Raw genomic sequence first — 23,622 nt, 5'->3', positions numbered from 1 at the left:
GCCTAGACAAATTCAGACTGGAAATACAGTGTAAATTTTCAACAGGGAGGGTAATTAACCATTGGAACAACTTACCAAGGGTCATGGTGGATGTTTTTCTAAAAGATCTGCTCTGGGTCAACCAGGAATCAGTTCAGGGAAGTTCTTTGGCCTGTGCTATACATGAGGTCAGACAGACGATCCCTTCTGGCCTTGGAAACTATGAAAGCTCCAGAAGCTTGGGTTCAGCAGGGCCAGGGTGTGATTGCCCAAAGTCAATGGCATTTAGGCCCTAGGGGCAGACCTAAATACCTTTAAAATCTAGTCCTATGTGCCTAAATTCTATTTAAAAATGGGATTTAGGCCCTTCTGAAAATTTGACCCATTGTTATCACTGAATAATTAAGACCGCCCAATCCCTTTCAGACAGGCCAGCAAAATCGTTTTGGAGGCTTGGACCTCACTGGTTCTCCCCTTGCCCACGGAGAGAAGTGATCTAAATCAGCCCTATACCCAGGGCTGGATTAACCCATCGCTGGGCCCTAGGCAGACATACACACCTGGGCCCCTATCTGGTTGGAGGAGGAAGAAGTTTCTTTACCCAGCCCCCTCCTCTCTTCTTGGCACCGGGGTTGGGAAAGGCAAAGCGAGTCTCAGCTGTGAGTAAGACTTATGTGCCCACTTATCCACTGGTGCCAATCTGCACGTGAACTGAAAGGCTCACGTTTGAGCAACGTTACAAGGTCACAATGCCATTCATGCAGGGGAGTGAAGGTCTTTCACTTTGTGTGCAAATCTGCATCAATTAAATAAAATAAATACATTTAAAAAATATAGGCACCCCCACTGAATTTGGGCCATAGCCACGTGCCTAGTTTGCTTATCCATTATTCTGGCCCAGCCTATGCCCGCCGCAGATTAATATCTCCTCCACAGCAGCACAACTTTCTGGCCAGCCACTGGGGGTAGGAGTGGAGTCAAAGTTCTGGTCAGTCCCCTTCCCCACCAGTATACCTCTTGCTCACCTGCATGGGAAGGGAGCAGTAGCCCAGCAGACCCTGATCTCCCACCAGTAGCTCATGCAAGGGAGTAATGGAAGTGATACCCGTACAGGGCAGTCCACTGGTGGGCCGCAAGACAGTTTGTTTACATTTGCACGGCCGCCCACAGCTCCCAGTGGCTCTCTGCAATGGCCGGGAATGGCGAACCGCGGCCACTGGGAGCTGTGGGCAGCCATGCAAATGTAAACAAACTGTCTGGCAGCCCGCCAGTGGATTACTCTGACGGGCTGCGTGCAGCCTGCCGGCTGCAGGTTGCCCACCATTGCTCTACGGTACATTCAGGTCTCATTTTCAAGCATCTCTCCGCAACCAGAAGGGCTAGACTTTTTTAATTTTTTTTTTTTTTTTTTTTTGTCAAATAAAAGCAGAGATTCTCATGTAAGCACAAGTGTCCAGGAGCTGGAGTGTGAATGAAACAGCAAACACCTAATGGACAATACAGAGAGGCCAGGCACCCTGGGGAATCCGGGGAAGGGAATCATGGTAAAATTGTTAGTTAATTTTATTAGTTCTGACCTCACATCTTGGGGGCATTGTGGAAAGTCAGTTTGTAGTGAACAGGCGTGCACATCGCTGAATCCTGCACTCAGTCCATGCTCTCAGAGCTGTTATAATTCACCTGGCTGCAACCAGCTGGAACAATGTCAGTAATGTGGTTTGCAGAGAGACGATACAAGAACAATGTGTCAGCCGCCCATTTGTCGGGCTGCTCTCTGGCTTTCAGCCACGTGAGCTGCGTGGGAGGAGAGGCCCAACGTTTTCATTCTATAACCATGCTTTGGCAGAGGAATTACATTCATTGATTTGGCTGGAAGCCTGAAAAATGCTAGTGTTCTAAGGGATCATTATCATTCCTTCTGTATCTTCCCTTCGTGTGTGTGTGTGTGTGTGTGTGTGTGTGTGTGTGCGCGCACGCACACGAGTGCTTAATAATAATCCTGGGATATGCTCCATCTGTGTGTGATGGCAACCACGCTGGGATACGCTCTGTATGAGCGCACGCACGCGTACATGCATGAGAACAGCAACACTAGGGTACATTCTGGGCTTACACTGTAAGTAAGGACAGAGCCTGTGTCGTGATGGGGCTGATTCAACCTCTGGGCACTGTCTCTCGGCACCTGCAAAGCAGTTTTCACCACAGTATTGAAGCACTGACTTGAAACAATGGGTGCAAAGTCTCTGTGGCCTGTGCCTATTTCAGTTTCTATTACGTGCAATGATACTGCTGTGCATGGGACTGATTGGAGCTGTAGGATCACTTCCCCTGCAGGATTCACTGCTTTCAGGGCCGGCTCCAGGGTTTTGGCAGCCAAAAAAAATAAAAGCCACGATTGCAATCTGCGGCGGCAATTCAGCGGGAGGTCCTTCGCTCTGAACAGGAGTGAGGGACCGTCCGCCGAATTGCCGCCGAATAGCTGGACGTGCCGCCCCTCTCCGAAGTGGCCGCCCCAAGCACCTGCTTGGTAAGCTGGTGCCTGGAGCCGGCCCTGACTGCTTTTAGAGCTATATGTGTCTACATCCCTCCATCTTCTTCTACTTCTCTGGTCTGGTGGGAGGCCAGGTTGTGCCTAGAGAACAGGGTAGGGGAGGTAGGACTCCTGGTTTCCAGTCCGGCCTCTGCCACTGAGCTGCTGGGGGTTTTGATCAAGAGTAAGACATTCCATCTGTAGACAGTTCCCTGGCTATGGTGGTGCAAAGCAGCTGTAATCTCAGTTACACCCAAGGAGACAGTGCTTGTGTGAGGAAGGGGGCATTGGCTAGGGTGAATAGGGGATGTGGTGCTCCACTGCCTCCCATCTACAGAGCCTCACTGGGAACTAGACTCACTCCCCTAGCAGAAACCCAGAGGGTGGGGATGAGAATGAGGGATGAAGCCCTCCTTTGGGAATAGGGCGGGGCGAGGTATTCCCAGCTGCACCCGCTTCGCCAAACCTGATCCACAGAAAGCCCCGCAGGCTATGAGGCTGCTCTCTGCCTAGACAGACAGGGACTTTCCCACATACACAGAGCCAGGCGCCTAGGAATGGATTTATAGAAACCTGTCACAAATGGAGCCAGAATGGCCTGAGGGGCTCTGCCAAAAGAAACCCCCTCCCTGCCGCCTCAAGGAAAATACCAGCCCATTGTTTCATTGACAAGCTGCCATTTTCTCTTTCAGATGCTGAGACCATAACTGCATCTCTCACTAGAGGAGGCCCAGCAGGTAAAAAACAAATCATCCTAGGGTCTCAGTCCCTCCCTCTTCATATGTGTCTCTTAGAACAGCCACTGTAAACTTTAGAGAACAGCTGGGATTATGCTTTAGGATGAAATTCACCCCTGGCTGTAGGGGCAATGTAAGGTCCCCAGCATAGTGTGGTGCTTCTGCTATGCAAGGGGCAGGCACATGGAGGTGGACTGGCTCCCCCTCCATCCCTCCTCCTGCCCCCTGCCCGTGGTAGAGCGAGCTCAGCACCAACTCCACCAAGCTCACCATGTAGAATGTGGGGAGGGATGGGGGCATAGCCATTGGGATCCCAACTGGAGGGGTGGAGAGTCAGTGAAAGAGCTACATTACTTGAACTGCCCACACACACCCAGGTTGGGATGGGATCCACCCCCCTACCCCCACATAGGTTCCTAGATACCACTTACTTACGCTGCCTTTGTGCTGGGGCACGGAAGGCATCACAGTGAAGAATCTGGCCCTCAGTTTGCAGACCGAGGGCCTGGCTTTCAAGGGAGTACAGTGCCCAGCAGCTCCCATTGCAACAGTCAGCATGCTGAGCGTGTCAGAAACCCTGGCCCTGGCTGTAGGTGATGGGCTCACCTGAAAATCCAGCACTAGGACCCAGATCCTCAGAGGGATTTAGGTGCCTAACTTTCATGGAAACCAATGGGAGTTAGGCACCTAAATACTTCTAAGGGTCTAGGCCTAAGAGCCAGGTTTGTTTAAGTATTTAGATACTGAGAGGTGCAGACAGGCACCCGTAGAACAAAGCGGGTTGTTTTCCCCCATTAATGTGGACGCTTTTGAAACTGCGGACCTTTAAAAACTCCACGCATGAAAACATGACCTTTTAGCCAATTAATCTGCAAGGGCGAGGGAAACTGGAGCTCTAAGGAGCACAAGTCAGGTCCAGAAGTGGGACAAACTAAAATGAGCTTTGTGCAATGCAGGAGGAATTGGGGACGCAGCGCTGGTGGGTGTTGGCTGTGCTGTGCATAAGGAAGTTTGCAAGGCCATTGGCTCTCTCCCAACAGCGGTGCAATCAGTTTTCCCACTACCTCACTCCAAATTCCCCTCCCCAGATGTTATCTCCCTGTTTACCATCAGAAATGTTGTATCTGGAAACCGGTGCTCTGGGGAACATTATCTGTAAAAAAAAAATAATAATAATAATAATGGTGGCCCTGAGCTGCCTGGCTGGGGACTAATTCCTGTTGTTTCCCTTGTTTTGAGCTTCTGCTGCACATTTGAAAGCTGCGGTCACTTATCTAGACACCATCGAGTTAGGAGCAGTGGCTGCAAACTTGGACTCAGTATTGCCAACTCCCTGCATTCAAAAATCATGGGTTAGGCTCCCAAAATTACGAGATTGGCTTTAAAATCATGAGATTTGAAACAATAATAATAATAATAATTAATAATAATAAACTTCTGGATTTATTTATCTGGCCTTTGATTTCTGAACTTTTAGGGGGCACTCAGCTTTTCTCTGTAACCGTGAGGACTAGAAAGTTACTTTTTTTTAAAAAATGGAAGCTGAGACCCTGCCCTAATCACAGGATTCTAGGAGCTGGGGGTTGAAGGCAAACACCAAATAACACAAGATTCATGGTAAAATCGTGAGAGTTGGCAGGACTGGCTAGATGTGGGAAATGGTGCTTCTCACACATCCAGAATGGAGCTATCAGGTAGGAAGGACTGCAGGGTCAAGAGAAGAAAGGAAAAGGAATTGGAGTTACCAGAACCCCTGTGTCTCCAGCTCCCTGTCCCACCCAGGCCCTAAAGCAGGGGTGGCCAGCCTGTGGCGCCAGAGCCACATGCGGCTCTTCAGAAGTTAATATGCAGCTCCTTGTGTAGGCACTGAGTCCAGGGCTGGAGTTACAGGCGCCAACTTTCCAATGTGCCAGGGGGAGCTCACTGCTCAACCCCTGGCTCTGCCACAGGCCCTGCCCCAACTCCACCCCTTCCCGCCCCCTCCCCTGAGCCTGCCATGCCCTCGCTCCTCCCCCCAGAGTCTCCTGCACGCCACGAAACAGCTGATCGGGAAGTGTGGGGAGGGAGGGGAAAGTGCTGATCGGCGGGACTGCCAGTGGGTGGGAGGTGCTAGGAGCAGGGGGCGGGGGGAGAACTGATGTGGAGGGTTGCTGACATATTACTGTGGCTCTTTGGCAATGTACATTGGTAAATTCTGGCTCCTTCTCAGGCTCAGGTTGGCCACCCCTGCCCTAAAGCATAGTGTGAGAGTTAAAGCTGAGCCAGGCAGAACTGGTGGGTGAGGGGCCCACTGGGGCAAAGACACCCACAATCTTGGGAGGTCTGGGTCCCGTGCGATACCATAAACCCTTTGCATGCCAGTGGGGACCAAGTTCACAGCGCTTTACTGCTGGCACAAGCAGCAGCATGAAAAATGCAGCTGCACTGGATGCCCCCCTCCTCCCACTGCCACATCCACAGGCACTGAGACGGGTGCTTGGCTCCTTGGGAACAGCTTCTGTGTGCTGTGTAAGGGGGGTGGGGGGGATTTCATTCCTGGAGAGAATGTGAAGGAAGAGAAGATGGATGCTTGTTCTCTAGCAGAGATGGGCCTGACCTGGATCTGTGCTCCCCCAGACTCAGGTGGCCATTGCTTTTGGGATTCCCAGTCAGGCCTGGCTCTGCTCTTCCATTGCCTGCTGGAGAACAGATTTGCCTGAAAGGTTTCTGCGCACACAGGGTAGGATCCCATTCTCCACCCCGCGTGGCAGATCTCAACTCCTCTGTCTCTGCACACATGGAACTCTGGGAGGGTGGATCTGACAGCCAAATGTTGGCCTTACTTTGTTCCGGCCAGTCTAATCTGGTACGGGGACACTCCCTGGCCCCTTCGTGAACAAGGGCTTAACCTCAGCTCAGCTTCCCCCTCCCTTTGCAACACTGCTCAGGAAAAGATCCATAACTTGGCTGCTGGGGAAAGGAGGAAATGCTAATGGGAAGGTGGGTTCCTCCCCTAAAGGCAGAGGGCTGGGTTGCATCATAGTCAGCGGGAATTTTGATGTTACTCTTTTTTGCTTGTTGATTTCCACTGAAGGACATCCTCCCTGGAGGACAAGCTCTTGCTTGACTGTCCCTGTGTTTTCTTTCTAATGGTTGCTCCACCATCATAGAGGTGGGCAATGTGATTGTGACAGCACAAAAGAGAGGCTTGGGAATTAGATTTCAGTAGTGTTAATGGAACCCATCTTTGCCAGAACTGGTCAAGGACATGCAAGCTCTTCCCCAAATACTGAAATACTTTCCTCCCCCCGCTCTCCAAGGGGGTTTACTATGAAATGGTGCTGGTTTTCATATGCTTATTCCTGTCCCCTGAGGTTTATATTTTAATGAATTACTGGAAAGAAAGGATCTGAGAAGTTGCGATTGGAAAACTGCTGTTGTCATTTCGTGTAACTAGGGACCAAGGTAATTCTGGCATCTGCAGTCCAGTCCGGAGATGAAAACTTTGAGGAGACGGGTAGATTTTTAAAGCGCCACGTGGGATGCCTAGCTGCTTTTGGAAACCCCATTAAGCACCAATCTGCATCTTTAGGTCCCTAAATATCTGACCCATGGTGGTGCTCAACAGCATTAAGATCCCAGTTTAACAAAGCACTTGAACATGTGCTTTAAGTATTGTCTCGGCTCCAGAAAACAGTTCAAATGACCTTTCTCCGCCAAGATAGAGCAACGGGCACTAGCTTATTACTGCACAATGACAAGCATTGGAAACACACGCAGGAGCAGCACAGGAACAATAAGAGACCCACAGAAAACAAAGTTACCCTAAAATGAAGCACTGTTATACCCTCCTTTTGTACCCTGACTATTAGGAACCTGACTGATTATATTGTTATGTTATATGTACCTGTGGGCTTTGTTCTTGGGGGATGAATTCACCCCGGGGGCAAAGGTGTGGCACAAGACCTAGGCACCACTTAAATGTATTTCAGCCTGAGTGAAATCATATCCACACTTTTTGATTAAATAAAGAATAAAAATAATATAGATTCCAAGGGCAAAACATTGTGACCATCTAGTCTGACCTCCTATAGCACACAGGCCAGAGACCTGCCCCCAAATAATTCCCAAAGCAGATCTTTTAGAAAAACTTCTAATCTTGATTTTAAAATTGTTCGTGATGGAGCTTCCACCTTGACTCTGGGTAAATTGTTCCAATGGCTAATTACTCTCCCTGTTACCAATTTACACCTTACTACATATACATATAGCTCCTTAAACAATACGATCAACAGGTGTCACACTCTGAACAGCTCATCACTTCTGACTATCTGCTGCTTTTGGGAAGTGGGATTAGGTGTCTTCTGAAGCCTGACCAGACAGAAGATGGGATGGGGGACACAATCCAAATGATTAGCAGAGAAAAACATGGGAAGTGGGGTAGCTTGACTCTCCAGTCATGAATCTCTACAAAATACCTCGGTCATGTCATTTCAGATACTACAGCCACGCCACGAATCACAGCCAGCGTCACAGCAGGTACAGTCAGCATCTCAATCCAGTTACAACATCCAGCGCTATCTGGTGGTGGTTTGAGAATGAATAGGGCCCAGATCCAACACAACCCGAGGGCCCCCTGCCTGCTGACGTGTCTCTGTCTTTCCTATGGGACTGCATTTCCTCTCCAGTTCTGACTGCTGTGCAATACAACCTCTCCTCCCTCAGGTCTCTGGGGACAGAGGAAAGAGCAGACCCCTAACGGGGACATGAAGCATGGCCTCAGTCTGGCTCCTCCTCTCCAGGGTCTGTCTGCCCATGAGCAATGGGTGGGAGGCTTGGCTTGGCTGCCTGCAGAGGGGAAGACTGCTAGCTGGGAGCAGAGACAGCCAGGAGAAGAAGTGAGGTGGGAACGGGACCTACAAGTGGCTGTATGGTGGCCCTCCTGGCTCCCTGCCTTGCCAATGCTCCCCATTCCCCTCACTCCCTGGGGCAGACCTCTGTGCTCTCTGGCAATGGGCCCCCTCCCAGTCTAGGGTCTGGACCTGCTCCTAGCCACATCAGCCTGTCTCGGGCCTGGTGATGGATGAAGTCCTCTTCAGTGCTACTTCCTCCTCACCACATCAATCTCTGAACCCTATGCTGTGTGGAAGGCCCCTTCCCATCCACCCATCTCAGCCTGCCTTGGGCCCAGCAGGATGACACCTGCTGCTGGGGTGTGAGGGATCTAATTCCATCACTTTGCTCCTGTTTCAGGTATCGTTTCCTCACCATCGCCAGTCCCTGCAGGCCAGAACCACAGCTCAGGTAAAGTCGGGCAAAGGGGAAGAGCTTGAGGGAAACTACGGACATGTAGCCCATGTGGCACTGGATGCCAGCAGAACCCACAGAGCAGTGGTGAAGGGAGCATCCTGGCTGGCATGTCCAGTAACTGGCCTGTGTTGTAGCCTGCTGGGCAGCTTTTGTGTTCAGTCAAACGAAAACAGAAGCCATTTAGCAGGCAGGTGAATGGGCCAGTTGTGGGCCTGTCTGCTATGGCCTGCTGAGTGCCTAACTTTGGTGCAGGTCTTGCTTTCAATGCTTACCTTCTCCTCCCCCAGGACTGAGGGTTTTTTTATCCACCTGCTGGTTCACCATATGTATTGACTGTGAGCTCTTCAGGGCGGGAACTCAGTGTGGCTATGTGGGCCAGAGGGATACAGTCTCCCTGGTGTCTGGCCTGGGCCTCTAAATGCTACTGCAATAGAAATAATGATAGCAATGGCGTCCTTCATTAGAAGAGGCTTCCCTGCACCACGCTCGCTTTACAAAAATGAAGTTTGAGATTCACAGGTGTCACTTTTTCATTCAAACAAGCGATTAACAATGTGTGGTGCTTGACCCACAAGCCCCTCGTCACAACACCCCTGCTGGGTTGTTATCTCCATTTTACTGTGAGGGACATTGAACCAGAGATTCCCTGTGAGAGCTGGGACTAAAACCACGCTCCAGGCTCCCAGTCCCTGGTTTAATCCATTAGCCCATGCAGGTATGGCTAGTAGAGGGCTCCTGTGTCTAGTTCCATGGAAGCAGCTGTCAAATCACATTGCAAAGGATTGAAACAATGGATTTTCCAACGAAAAGTGCTCCCTTATCTTATTTTTGCTTTTCCGCCTTCTGGTTCCACTGAAACTGGCTCAGGGAGGCTGCTGCAGGTGGCTAGAAGTGAGGACTCCTTCCCAAGAGATGGGAGACAAAGGCTGTCAACAGAAAACTACAAGCTTCAGTCTGCAAATATAAATCCATATGATAAGCAAGTCTGAATTCTTCCTATTTCGGGTCCACATATTTGCTATCTGGGTAGATTCCTCTGGAAACATACTGCACCTTTTGTTTGAAACACTCCTTTAAAGACATAATTTCCCCCCAAACAAGCAAACACAACATGATCCTAAATCAACCCCCTCAGGGTCTGAACATCCCTGATCTCTGAGAAAGATTGAATCTGAAATCAGATCTTAACGTCACAACTGGCTCCTATTTCTGCAATGGGCCAGACTATAACACTATAGCTTTTATACAACACTTTGCATCCTTAGCTCTCAAAGCACTTTTGCAGAGAAAGTCAGTATTATTACCATTTTACAGATGGGGAAACTGAGGAACAGGGAGGAAAGTGACTTTGCCAATGTCACACAGAAAGCCAGTAGCCAAGCTGGGAATTAAACTCAGGTCTCCTGACTCCTACTTCAGTGCCTTATCCAGTAGGTTACACTGCCTAAACACTCTCAACCTGAGAAAGTTTTACTTCAGATTTAGATCCAGGGTGGACTTTTCAAAAGCACCTACGTAACTTAGGAGCACCAAGGATCAACACAACACGTGTTCCTAAGTCACTGAGGACTGGTCTAAGCTCAGAAGCTGCACCAACAAAATTCTGCTTTGTTCGGTGGATGCAGGTGTGTGTCTGCTCAGCTGTGCATCTGCTCTCCTGTCTGTCTCCTACCAAAATAACCATTATTGCGAAATAGCCATTCCCCTTTTCAGTGGTCAGTATCCTGACCTATGGGACTGAAACATGGCCCCTCACCGTCATCACTATTCAGATGAAGCATTATCTCCAAATGATTAAAAACATTAAATGGTTCGAAGTCAAGTCGGATTAAGAGATCCGACCTCTAACTAAACAAGTCCTGCTCTCTCAAACGGTCTCCCAGTGCAATCGAATCTGTTATGGTCATTTGCGCCAAATGCCTCCCTGCAAGAATCATCTTTGACCCCATGAAAGCAGGATGGAAAAGACCCTTTAGAAGACATAAAATATGATCACTGGATGTCGTCAGCAGCCACCTGTCTCTCACAGGCACCATACCCCATGATGTGCCAGATTTGGTTTAAGACAGAACTATGGATGCCATAACATGGCATAAAGCAGCTTTGCCTCTCCTGGAATTGACACCTCCTCATCTATTATTGGGAGTGGACTACATCCACCCTGATCAAATTGATCCTGTCAACACTGGTTCTCCACTTGTGAGGTAACTCCCTTCTCTTAATGTGTCATTATATAATGCCTGCAGCCGTAATTTTCACTCCATGCATCTGAAGAAGTGGTTTTTACCCACGAAAGCTTATGCCCAAATAAATCTGTTAGTCTTTAAGGTGCCACCAGACTCCTTGTTGTTTTTGTAGATACAGACTAACACGGCTACCCCCTGATACTTGATAACGTGTTTGGAGGCTGCTGGGCTGTCCAAGACAGCATGACAACTAACTAACTAACTTTTTGGAGGTTTCAGAGTAGCAGCCGTGTTAGTCTGTATCCGCAAAAAGAACAGGAGTACTTGTGGCACCTTAGAGACTAACAAATTTATTAGAGCATAAGCTTTCGTGGACTACAGCCCACTTCTTCGGATGCATCCGAAGAAGTGGGCTGTAGTCCACGAAAGCTTATGCTCTAATAAATTTGTTAGTCTCTAAGGTGCCGCAAGTACTCCTAACTTTTTGGAGCAGCACAAGCCCCTTACTAGCAGATTTATATTGATAGCTAGAACCAGTGCGGATGTCCACTGCTACATATAGCTATGCCGATAAAAGAAGTCCTCCCACTGCAATCCCACACTGTGCAACTCCTTTAGGTAGTGACCTGGCTGATAACCATTTTCAACTCTGCTGCTCATGGGTCAGAAACTCACCTGAGGACAGATTTACAAAGGGATTTCGGTACCTTAAGATGCAGATTGCTGTCTAGTGGGATTTTCAAAAGCACTTAAGTGGATACCTTTGTAACTCTGGCCCGTGGTTTTACATGGCCACCATATACTTCACAGCCACACCTGTGGCACCAGCAAGTATGTGAGAGAGCATCACTCCTTTCCGATGGGAAAAGCAATTGCATTCCGGTGCAGCCTGGGCCAGAAAGGAGGTCAGCGAGCCCCTTAGATTGTGGGGATCCCCAGGATCCTCTGGGCCATTCCTTCTAAAAGAAGAGTTCCAGTTTGCAAAAACCCGCTGCAAGCCTTCTTGCCATCTAATGCATGGAGGGAGAGGGGAATTCAGCATGGCTCCTATTTATCAATCCATGCCTATTCAGCAAAATACTTGCACATGTGCTTAAAGTTAAGCATGTGCTTAAATGCTTTGCTGAATTGGAGCCTAAAGGAGAAATACTTTAAAGCTGTTTTCCCTGCATTTCTTTCCCACCTGACAACGAGGAGGATTGTCAGCAACAAATACCTGCAAAGTCATGTGATGCTGCTTCAACTTTCCTTGCAGGGATTTGTGCGCAACTTTATTTTTCTGCCTCGTTCTGCACAGGGTTCATGCCCCAATGTTTTGCTTAGAGTGTCACGTTCAAGTGGACTCCCCAAAACTCAAAGCAAACTGCAAAGGTGAATTTCTGTAGCTGCTCTTGAGCCATCCAAGCATAAAGGAAGTGAAACACATAAGCCAGCGTGTGTCGGAAAGCAAACAATTGTGTGTGGGGGTGATGGGTATTTCTAGGCCAGTACAAACCTCTTTATTTTAAAAATTGAGAAAAAGGAAAAGGTGCAATACGAGACGGAACTCCTGCCGTCTAGCCCAAGAGTTGTGTTTGCCTCAACTCACCTGAGCAATAAGATTTCTGGCTACTGCTAAAGTTACAGTACTGCAGGCGCTCTGTTCCCTCAAGCAGAACTAGAAGTAGTTTCCTTGGCTGTTCAACGCTATGCTCTTTTTAACAGATTACCCATAACTCCCAGGAGGCCTGAGGACTTCCTGGGAAGGGCACTGCCTTTAGCTGAGCTGTTTCTAAATGAACACGGGTGATGAGAGCTAATTAAAAATAACCCTGCATTTATTCCACAGCTTCAAATGTGTTGACTTTAATTACACCAACTCCCAGGCCCTCAAAGCAGACAACAAAAGGCCATCTGTCTGGCCTAGCTGAGGGAAAATCAAAATCGGCATCAACATCAGCTGCAGTTGTTAAGTGCCTGCCGTGTTCCTAGCACAGTACGGTACACTTCATTGTAGTGACACTGAGACTTTGCACACACAGGCTATGTCTACACCGCAAGTGAAGGGTGATTGTAGCACAGGTTGGCATATCGGTGCTAGCTTTAATCTAGCTAGCAGGGTCACACCAAAAAGATGCACTCTGGTTGCTACACTGACATATCTACACTGCGCTACATGCCAAGTGTGCTACAATCTCACCTTCACTTGCAGTGTAGACATACACAGAGGGTTAGATTGTGCAACCCATCCTCCTGTCAATGAGTGCTTCCTTGTACAAGTGATGCTAGGAAGACTATGTAGCAAAGGCCAAATTGTTGCATGCCCAGCACCCAGTGCACTGAGCCCTTTGGAACAGCAGGCTCTAAGCGCTCACCAACAGGAGTATGAGCCGTCCAGTCTGGCTCATAGGCTGTGTAGGAACTTCTCAAATTCTTCATGAAGTTTCACACAACTTTTTCCTGTATGACTGTTGGGTTAGGCAGAAGAGTTATAGAATCAAAGAGCTATAGGATTAGAAGGGACCGCAAGGGTCATCTAGACTAACACCCTGCCAAGATGCAGGATGTGTTGTGTCTAAACCATCCAAGACAGATGGCTATCCAGCCTCCTTTTGAAAACCTCCAGCGAAGGAGCTTCCATGACCTCCCTAGGCAGTCTGTTCCATTGTCCTATTGTTCTTAGAGTTAGGAAGATTTTCCTGAGATTTAATTTAAATCTGCTGTGCTGTAGTTTGACCCCCTTGCCTCCTGTCCTGCCCTCTACGGTAAGAGAGCTATGACTTTTCTCCATCTTTTATATGGCCGCCTTTCAAGTATTTGAAGACCACTATCATGTCCCCCCTTATTCTCCTCTTTTCCTTCAGCCTTTGCTTATATGGCTTGCATTCCATCCCCCTGATCATCTCCCTTGCCTCTGGATCCTTTCCAGTTTGGCTATATCCTTTTTATACATTAGTGACCAAAACTGGACACAGTCCTCCAGCCAGGGCCTAACCAGCGCCGAGTAGAGCACTGAGTCTTTAGTTTAACATCTCAGCCGGTATCTCTGATGATTGCACAGGTAAGCTAATGCATGCCATAGATGGTTTATTGGCAGGCTATCTGATTTTGTTGGGCAGGAATGAGGAAGAGACAGTGCTTAATTTGTAATGAAAGAGGTGTGGACGCTCAAGCAATTTTTTTACTTTCATAAAAGAAGCAGGAAAACCCAGAGTGCCGGGGCTATGAACTGCCAAGCTAGAGGTGCCAGGACTATGAACTGCCAAGCCTAGAGGTGCCATAGAGGTGCCAAGGCTCAGCCCGAGCAAGCCCTTCCACAAATTAAGCACTGGGAAGAGACTTTGTGGTTAAATTCAGGTTGAAAAAAAATCGTCTGAGAGAATTCAGTAACAACTGCAGGGTTTTTTCCAGCTTGCAGTGTTATCTTGTGAGCTGAATTTTGGAGGAGATTTCAGTGAAAGCGACAGTTTCCCCAAGGAACTTTAAAAAACAAAGGGCAGCCCTATAGTTGACTCCCCTGCGCTGACATGCATTGTCTGGTGCATTTTCAGACCACATTCTCCCACACTGCTGCGTTCAGGGTCTGCACTAATTTGTTTACAACCTTGGCATTCAGCGCGGCCGGGTGGGGGCTGTGGCACTGCAGAGGCTCAGGAAGCGATTTGGGGTGGAGGGTGGTGGCTGCTAGCCAGCCGAAGGGGTGGAATTTTCAAAAGCACCTCAATTGACTTATGATCCCCTGGCTCCTGGAAGATCAATGGGACTTGTGCTCTTAGTCACATACACTTATGAAAACACCCCCTACACATACACCCCCAAGGCCTTTTGTTGGTGAGCTGGCAAACAGCCAGCATTAAAGTCAAGCCTTCTGATCAGTCAGTAACACAAATATCCTGGGCAAACGGCTTAGGTGAGTTTCTGATCAGTCACAGGGGAATTTTTAATTCCCTGTTTTCACGTGGTTTCTATCTAACTTCAAAGCATGGAATAGGGGGTGGGGTACAACCACAGTAGGGGTTTTGTTTTGTTTGGGGGGAAGGTGTTAAGCCTAAAAACAAAGCCCTTTTTCCCTGGTTGCCACCCGTGGTTAGGAAAAACCAACATTTCCCTCCAGCTTGGTCTATAATTCTTTTAATTGCTACAAACTGTCCATTGACAAGTTTCATGTCTTGTGTTTTCCTCATCCAGATCCAGGGGAATTGGGAGCGCAGGCTGTGTCCCTTATATAACAGCTTTTAATTTAAACAAGAATTCATTGCAATTGAACTAGTTGGTTTACAGAGTCCAGCTGCTCTAAATGTAGTCCGACCTTGGAATTCTGCTATCCGTAACACCTGGAATAAACGGGGGTGTCATCCCAGCAGTCAATATAGACCAGAAGACAAAATCCAACCAATGCACCCTGACTGGACTGTGTCTGAGTGTGAAAAGAATGACTTCACTTTGAGAGTAAAATGCCCCCTGTAATGTCTTGGAAAGACTCTTGCCATGCTTCTGACGTAGGCCCTAATCCTGCAGTCTCTTCTGAGCAAGATTCCTGTAGACTTCAGGGAGAGTTCTCCTGGAGTAAAGGCTCGATCCAGCACTGAAGTCAGTGGAAAGACTCCAATTAAATTCAGTGGGAGTTGGATTGAGCTCTAAATCCTGAGTTCGGGCTTTGAACCCAAGACTGTGGAACAACCAAAGTCCACTCCCGCCCCCTCAAGAGTCCATTCCAGATTTTACACAAGTCCCAGTGCATGCAGTTCTATCTATGTAAATGTTTGTGCTCAGTAAAGCTAATAGTCCTTTAGGGTATCACAGAGCCTGGTATTTAATTTGAATCCTGCTTTATGTAAAAGCTCAGTGCAGCTTTAACTATGGAGTTGCTACTGATATTTCCATCATTCCAGGCTTTTGGCGTGGGATCTAACATTTCCCAAATACTAAATACCCAAGCCAGGCTCAGCAAGCAGAGTAGCAAAGAAAATCCTATAAGACAGTTGTCTAGTGACCATGGATAAATGAGAAGATGCAGTATTTCAGCACAAGGCAAACAACTTGATGATTAATAGAACCATTGTATAGCAACATTTGCAATCTGGATAATCCCATTACCAGTTATGTTCCTCCAGCACAGTTCTACTCTGGGAGGCAGCTGTTGAAGGCTACTTGAAAATTTCGATCAAAAAGAAGGCGTGGTTTTTTGGTGGGGTTTTTTTGGGGGGGAGGGGAGGAGTTGGGAAATGTGTTTTGTCTACATTGAAATTTTCCATGGGTAAATGTCAGTTGGCATTAAAAATTTCCCTTTTCCAAAGTGACATTTTGAACCAAAATGTTTCCATTCAAATTGACATTTTATTTCAATTGAGAATGTCAACATTTTTCATTTCAACACTTCCAAATGGAAGTTTTTCGCAATTTTTCATTCTCTGAACATTTTTGATACTCCACTTTTTTTGTCCTGATTTGGATGAAAACAAATGTTGAAATATTGGAATGTTCCACAGGTCAAAAATTCCATTTTCTGACCAGCTCCTTTGGTTTCCACTTGGAAAATCTGTTTGTGCTCCAGTGTAGAAGCCCAAAGACGGTGTTACAACCCTTTGCACAGCATATCCTGGATTGGTGCCATTACATCACTGTCTCTCAAAGCCATTGCCATAAGCAGAGGCAGAGAGCTGTGCCAGGAGCTAACCAGTGTGTCTGATACTTCCCATATACTCTCTGGCAAACCTGAAAACACCACAGAAGTTTCCCTTCCTTGGGATGAACTGTTCAGGCATGAAGGGCGGTTGGTTGAGCTAGGCAGGAAAGCTGGTTCTCTGAGAGGAATGCTGGTCTTGTGGCTAAAGCACACAAATGGAAATCGGGAAGTGTGGGCTCTATACTTGGCTCTTGCTGCAGTTGTGTCATGCCGCAAATCCCTCGGCCTCTCTGTGCCGGCTATAAAATGGTAGATCATGAGCATTCACTCATCCATGTGGATCTTTTGATGAAAAGGGGCACAGAAGTGCAAAATACGGTCCTGCTCTCATTGAGGCCAATGGGAATTTTGCATTGATTTCGCTGGGAGCAGCTCAGTCTCTCTCTGCAGTAAGGCTAAACGCTCTTTGGGGGAATGGAGGCACCTTGCCAATGTGGCCTCAGAATTACATTCTCCCCGGATTCTGAGTAGAAAGTCTTTAGGTAAAACTACCTTTTCCACAGGCGCTTCAAAACAAGTGACCTCCACAACCATCGCCTCTGCCTGGAGCACAGGATCTTCCCTCTCAGACCCTGTCCCGACGGAGGAAAAATCGGCTCTGACGATGGCAGCGTTTGGTAAGGGCCTGTCTTTTGGTGATGTGGAGGTGAAGCTTGGTGATGCAGTTGGTTTCAACCTTGGTAGGATTATACCAGGAGTAAACTCAGCCTTTTGGGTTAAAGGTTTATTGGAAGTCAAGATGTATTGTCATTTGAGGAAAATACCACTCAAGACAAAAGAGCAAGAGGTTTCTCATTCTAGTGAATATCACCTCTCTGGTCAATACATTTTGATGTTCATTACAACAGAAATAAAAATCTGCTTAATGTTTTTCCTTAAGGATGCAACCCAAGTCCCATAGAAGTCAACAGGGCTAACTCATTGACTTCAGTAGGAGTTAGACTGGGCCCCAGACAGACCTGTTACGTTATCATTGACTAATTATTCTTTTCTAATTATTCAGGTGTCATCAGCTTCATAGTCATTCTGGTAGTTGTTGTTATCGTCCTGGCCAGCGTGGTCAGTCTGAAATTCAAGTGTAACCGTTCCAAAGATGCAGAAGGTATTTGTATATGCTTGTGTAGTTACAGTCATTCCAGAAGTGCTATAAGGGGTTGTATCCAGAGCTAAATGGCATTTCTGGTCCAGATCCCTGTTTTCCAGATGGCCTTCAGAACTGGGCCCATGTAATTTTGGTATAAAAATCCTTTGTAGGCCGAAACTCTCCATGTTTGGTCTCATCCTGAAATTATTCCTTTCCCTCTTCCCTTTTACACCCACTAATTAGCAAAAAAAACTTGATCTGGCCACTTTGAGTAGAGGCAGAGGGGAATGAGCTTAAGATGCTTTTATTAAAAATGGCTTTGTCCAGTGATGAGCTCCCAAAATCCTAATAACCGGTTCCCTACTGGGTCCTCAGCAGCACTTTGGCGGTGGGGGTGTCTTTGCTCCGGGTTTTCGGTGGCACTTCGGTGGCGGGTCCTTCAGACCCGAAGCGAGTAAAGAACCTGCACATTGCATTAGCACAGATTTTTGCACTGAATAGTAAGATTTCCTGGTGAAGCCTATATTCCAGCTCAAGCACTGTCCACTAGGGGGCAAAGCAGCTCAACTGACAGGACTCTCTATGTTAGCCAAAAGGCTTAAAAGAAACAAGTAAGGCAAACATCAGCACTGTATTCAGCTCACTCAGCTTTATACAGTTTTCTCTACTCAGGGCTGAAATACCTGGCAGAGGCTTTACATTCCATTGATTACCATTTACAACACCACCGGGGTCATTCTGAATAAATCTCGCTTTGCTCATTGATAGATTTTTTTTTTTTCACCCAGCACCAACTTTTTTTTTTTTTCCAACAGATAAACAGAAGCCGGGGAGCTCCGTGGTATCTGAAAGGTGAGGCTGCTCGGCAATCACGGCTTTCTTCACGGCCCACTATGAAGGATCAGGGATTAGTATCAATTATTCGTATTGCCATAGCACCTGCGAGCTCCAGGCATGGACTAGGACTGATCTTTTTTTTTTTCAAAACTCACTTTAGCAAGGGGAAGGAAATATTTAGTGCATTTGGGGTGCAGGGGAATGTCATGACATTTCTTTGGGATAGGTGAAAAGTGACACTGAGCCTGATCTTGCCCCCAGTAGAGTTAGTGGAAAAACTGGATCTCAAGCCACGTATTTGGGTACCGAATTTCTGAGATGCATTGAAGCCAGTGGGGAGCACAGCACCGTCAGGAAATCAGCCTACTTATATTTAGCTACCTAACTATGTACTTTGACGCCTAAGTTTAGGCCCCCAGATCTGAAAGTGCCTTCACTGAGACAGGAGTGGTCCCAAAGACCAAGTTTATATGACACGCCCTGCACCTCACACTCTTTAAGGTATTTACTCCCAATTTACAAATGAGGGACTGAGAGGCTAAGGGTCTTGCCCAAGGTCACTCAGAAAGTCTGTGGCAGGGAATTAAATCAGGTCTCCCCAGTCATAGGCTAGTGCCGCAGTCACTAGACCACCCTTCTCTAAACTGTCTGACAATCCAATATGAATCAACAGAGTAAAGGGAAAGGATGCCTTTTCCTGACTCACTTTTTTCACACTCCTCCACAACACAAACGGTAGTAATACCCCTGAATGCTGCTGCTACTTTAAAACAATATGTTCTTGGACCTTCTTTGTACAACACAATCAGTACCTAGTAACTGCCAGAGCCCTGGAGGCTGAACTCCGCTGTGTAGCCCCAGAATGGACACAGCATGAGCAACAGTCAGTGCAAGACTCCCCATGCCTAGCAATGTGTTCAACCATGATGTTGAAGGACCACGTAGTGAAAGGGTAATTCAGGCGCTCTATCCATTGTGTCCTTGGCCTCTTCACTGAGTCTGCCAACAACAGTACTAATTGTGCTGATAGATTTGTTACATGAACATTTATCTACTTAAGAATTGTCTGAAACCACAACTTGTTTCCCAGAGACCACTGAGGAGACATCGGATGAGAAGAACTTTCATTTATACCAGTAGAGATGGGTCAAAACCAGAACAATGATTCCAAGTTCAGATCCAGATTTCACAGGACTGTGCTGTCTTTCACTGATCCAGTTTGGATCCATTAATCCAGAAGCCTCCTACCCATAACTATGGGGAGTCCTAGATCCAGATTTGAATTCTATAGCTTGAGCTCCTCTCTCTTCATGGATTGGAAATGAACCAGCAACCAAGAGGGGGAAAGCTCTAGCAGCTAGTCCTGGTCCACTGAGCCATCCTTTTTCCTAGCCTTGTCTGATTGTGATGAGAAACCTCTCCTCTTATGACAGTTGCTTTAATTTTCCAAAGACAGTAATTGGCCTGCACCTTCTCTTATTTAGCAGTTGCTCTCCTGCTACAGCCAAGGACAGCATCACTCTGATCTCCATGAAGAACTTAAGCATGAACAACAGTACAAGTTACCCCTCTTCGGAAAAGGTTTCTCTTTCTAGCCTCGCATTTTAGAGAATTGCTTAGGATATTGTTTCTCTCCTTGGGGAGAAGATCCCTTTGCTTTCTTAATCCATTGGAAAATGGTAATAAACAGGTCCATGCAAACTTCCAGAGGTCTGAGTTGGTTCAGAAGAGCATGGAAGAATTTGGGTGCCTATCCAAAGCTTACCTGAACTATCTGAGTCCTTTGAAGCACCATTGGCATGTACCATCTGTCTTTGTAGGTATAAGTGAGGGTTACATTGCCATCTAGTGGCCAGCTGACAACACACTGGGAAGGGACTACCACTATGGGCTAAAAAAGTTCTTTAGCTGGAGGTAGAGACCTATTTTTGAGAGATCAGGGACCACTGTTCTCCTCCCAGCTCCCACTGTGGGTATGATGTGTTGTGATTGGTGTTTGCAGTACATGGTTTCATTAACATTAATTCCCTTCCCCACACACACACAGCTGGACCATCACTTCCCTAGAGGTTACTATTTGACACCTAGTCTAGCATTTGGGATTGTGGGAGGGATGGCCAAGAGTTCCCAAGTGGCTCTCCAAGGGTGAGTCCCTGGGGGGATACTTTGCTTGTTTTCTTTTGTCTGCCAAGAAAGCCTGCTGATGCATCATGTTTTGGTTCTTTTGTAGGTGTTATGAAGACAGTGACATGACAGGAGCCATGAGGAAACACTACTAGCTAATCAGCACTGACTTTCTATTTTGGCAGGGGGAGGCATTTCCTTTATAAGTTATTACATCCCTTCCAATCAATATATTTACTCTAAAATCAAGCTCAGTAACCCCATTTGGGTCATAAGAGTTTTCTCCAGCTGGAGGCTGCCTCTCATAATGTTTGATGTTCTAACTATATTTCTGATAGGCACACAAACTTTCAGTGTGTTCTAGCAGCTCCTAGGGGGAGGAGAGCCAAACCTACAACTTCACAGATGACACAGACCACACCCTTAATGACCCTTTGGCATCTGTGCCAGACAATCATTGGCTTGCCCCACAGCTGATCACAAACATCCCAGTTCAGCTTTGCACTGAAAGGCATGATCCAAAGCCCATTGAAACAAACAAAAAGACTCCCATTAACTTCAGCAGGCATGGATCAGGCCTGAAGTCAATAGGACTTCAGCAAATGCTTAAGTGCTTTGCTGAATTGAGGCATAATTGCTGATAGTCCCTCTCCGTGCCTCAGTTTTCCTATCTAAAGCAGGAATGATATTTACCTACCTCCCAAGGGTGTTGTGAGGCTACATTAATTCATGCCTGGAAAGCAGTTGGAGGTCCATGAATGAAAGCTGCTGGAGAAGTGCAAAGTATTTTAATTATGATTTCTATGAATTAAACTTCAGCCAGTCAGACATGTTCCTATGACTACAGTATGCTCCCTGCAGGGAATATCCATAACCCTTCCTTGATGGCAAATGTGGCCTCTGAGTATATGATGCTTCCAACAGGTCTGTGCTCTGATCCCTTCTGAATGGGGACAGCAACATCTGTCAAATGAAATGATTCAATTACTTGGAATAACAGAAGTAAAATCACTTTAACAGAATGCAGCCCTTTATTTTCTGCCAGTCTTTGGTTCCTAACTAACAGCCCCAACGAGTCACCATGCTTAAGCCTATGTCTACATTTAAAATGCTACAGTGCCACAGCTGCGGCTGCTCCACTGTAGTGGAGACAATACCTACAACAACCACCAGAGGGGTTCTCCTGTTGCTGTAATTAATCCACCTTCCTGAGAGGTGATAGCAAGGTCAATAGAAGAATCCTGTCAACCTAGCACTGGCTACAGCTCAACAAGGTTGCTCAGGGGTGTGGGTTTTTCACACCCCTGAGTGACACATAATCACTGTATGCTGGTGGACCTGAACACCAGCCTGGGACAAACAATCAGCCACATGTAATTACATTTCAGACCTTTCTTGAGGGCTCTGTTTATTCTTCAGCACACAAAAAGAAATGTGGAATAATGACACAAGCAACAGTCCTGTTTCTGACTGAGACTGGCCTCCAGTAGCGAAAGGGTCTACTCTCCCCCAACCTGGGGGTCTTCTTGCTCCTCAGAGCCTTTTGCTGCAGCCACCAGAGAGGGTACAATGAACTCATTGATATCCTCCACCTGGGAATCAGACCCAATCATTAGCTACTGTCCAGCTGGGTCAGCTGATCTGCAGCATCTGCCTCCCTGGCCCAAAAAGGAACAAACCACACCCTTGTTACACTCCCTATGCAACACTTAACAGGAAATGTCAATGAGATTCTCTGCTAGGTATTTATACTGTGCTCATCACTGTGATGTTTGAGCATTGGTACCTCAGGTTTAACACAGATGTTTCTTTGCTAATATGTTTGTGGCTAGACCACCTCCAGAGTTCTGAACTTTCAAAAACTAAGCAATGCTGGGCCAGGGTAGTCTGTAGATTGGAGTCCTCCAAGGAAGATGCAAAGTGCTGCAGGAAATGATATTGATAGGTACTCCTTCCACCTGCAGTCAGTACTGAATACTGAGCTAGCATGCTGGAGGTAGTGTCCTTTGGGAAAGACAGAGACCAGAGATCGTAGTACGCTTTCGGTAATAGCACAGCTGACCTGTTCAACTTCCCAGCCTCCTGGTATGGCAGAATTACATTGCGCCTACCTCCTACATTTTCCTCACTTTCAAATGGATCTGGGGATGTTCTACAACCTAATCCACTGAGCACTGTTAAAGGTGATACGCAAAGAAGTTTGTAAGTCAGACTTTTGCTCTTTTTTTTTTTTTTGGCTCCTGTGTGATGTATAGGGAGAGTCTGATAGGATTATTTTCAAAAATTCTGCTAGTTCACCTTTAATAACAGGAATTACTATTATTTACTAGAGGGTCACACCCTTTGTTGCTTATGTTGGCTAAGGCTGAGCTGTACATGCAGTGCCCTTGCAGTCTTCAGTGTGATTTCAGGAATATAGAAGAGAGACAATAACAAAAGCACACTGTCTCTTGGTGGGTGTGTGGGTGTGTTGCCTTCCTGCGTATTGCTTCCTTCTCCCTCCCTGGTCCCATTCCTCTTTGTTTCCTGGTTCCTGAACTCAGTGTTCCAGTTCCTGTAAATACTTAGCTTTGGGGGTGTGCAGTTACACAGGGCGTGCTGCTACATACCTGCCAGTTGGACTGCAGTTAAGTTTTGTTCAAACTGTTTTGACCTAATTGGTTTATGGTTGTTACGTTTTGATTGACCAACTACCTGAGGGTCCTGCTTCCCTTTCCTTGTGTTTAGGGACTGCTGTTCTGGGGTGCATCAGAGTGTAACACTTGGCTCCTAAAGCAGCCTGGCCTGTCTAAGGAATTCTCCAGCCAGGTAACACATGATAATCCTCGAGGATAGCCCAGACTCCTGTGACTGGCTCCCTGGGTAGCACACCAGCCTAGCCCAGATAAGGTTCCTGCAGCCATGACATCAGAAAGGTTCATGGGTGAGCACTACAGAACCTGTGAGGACCCAGATGACTAATGCAACCCTGTCTCAGACTAAGGTGCCTGAGGTAACCCCAGCAGAAATCCTTTAGAGGCCAGAGAGCACCTCCACTCGACATAGCTGGAAGAGATCTCACAAAGCCCCTCGCTCAGCAAGGTGGGACTGTGTGGTTATGGATTATAAATAGCTAGGTAATAAGACAACACCCACCTACCCCAGTGGGGTTGGGGCACCCCAAAGTTAGTTAAATGGATCCTGAAACACCC

At 47.1% G+C, this 23,622-nt stretch overlaps 1 protein-coding gene across 4 annotated transcripts in view; it reads left to right on the top strand.

Annotated features, from left to right (window-relative positions):
• Window positions 1–21,453, top strand: part of ECSCR (endothelial cell surface expressed chemotaxis and apoptosis regulator) — a 44,487-nt gene extending 23,034 nt beyond the window's left edge. The window contains exons 1-9 of one of the 4 annotated variants that reach the window (XM_034779762.1): window positions 1,412–1,523; window positions 3,202–3,246; window positions 7,723–7,764; window positions 8,479–8,529; window positions 16,890–17,003; window positions 17,390–17,488; window positions 18,286–18,322; window positions 19,795–19,888; window positions 20,538–21,453. In XM_034779762.1, the coding sequence (XP_034635653.1) occupies window positions 1,451–1,523; window positions 3,202–3,246; window positions 7,723–7,764; window positions 8,479–8,529; window positions 16,890–17,003; window positions 17,390–17,488; window positions 18,286–18,322; window positions 19,795–19,888; window positions 20,538–20,546 (564 nt within the window). In that variant the 5' untranslated portion in view covers window positions 1,412–1,450 and the 3' untranslated portion in view covers window positions 20,547–21,453. Of the gene's footprint in view, window positions 1–1,411; window positions 1,524–3,201; window positions 3,247–7,722; window positions 7,765–8,478; window positions 8,530–16,889; window positions 17,004–17,389; window positions 17,489–18,285; window positions 18,323–19,791; window positions 19,889–20,537 lie in introns of those variants that run through there. The other 3 variants (XM_034779761.1, XM_034779763.1, XM_034779764.1) reach the window with 3 other exon arrangements.
• Window positions 21,454–23,622: the final 2,169 nt, after the last annotated feature.

The sequence above is a fragment of the Trachemys scripta genome, chromosome 8, assembly GCF_013100865.1.
Source record: "Trachemys scripta elegans isolate TJP31775 chromosome 8, CAS_Tse_1.0, whole genome shotgun sequence".
Taxonomy (NCBI): domain Eukaryota; kingdom Metazoa; phylum Chordata; order Testudines; family Emydidae; genus Trachemys; species Trachemys scripta.
Note: the sequence above shows the minus strand (reverse complement) of the source record. Positions and strands in the feature narration are given on the sequence as shown.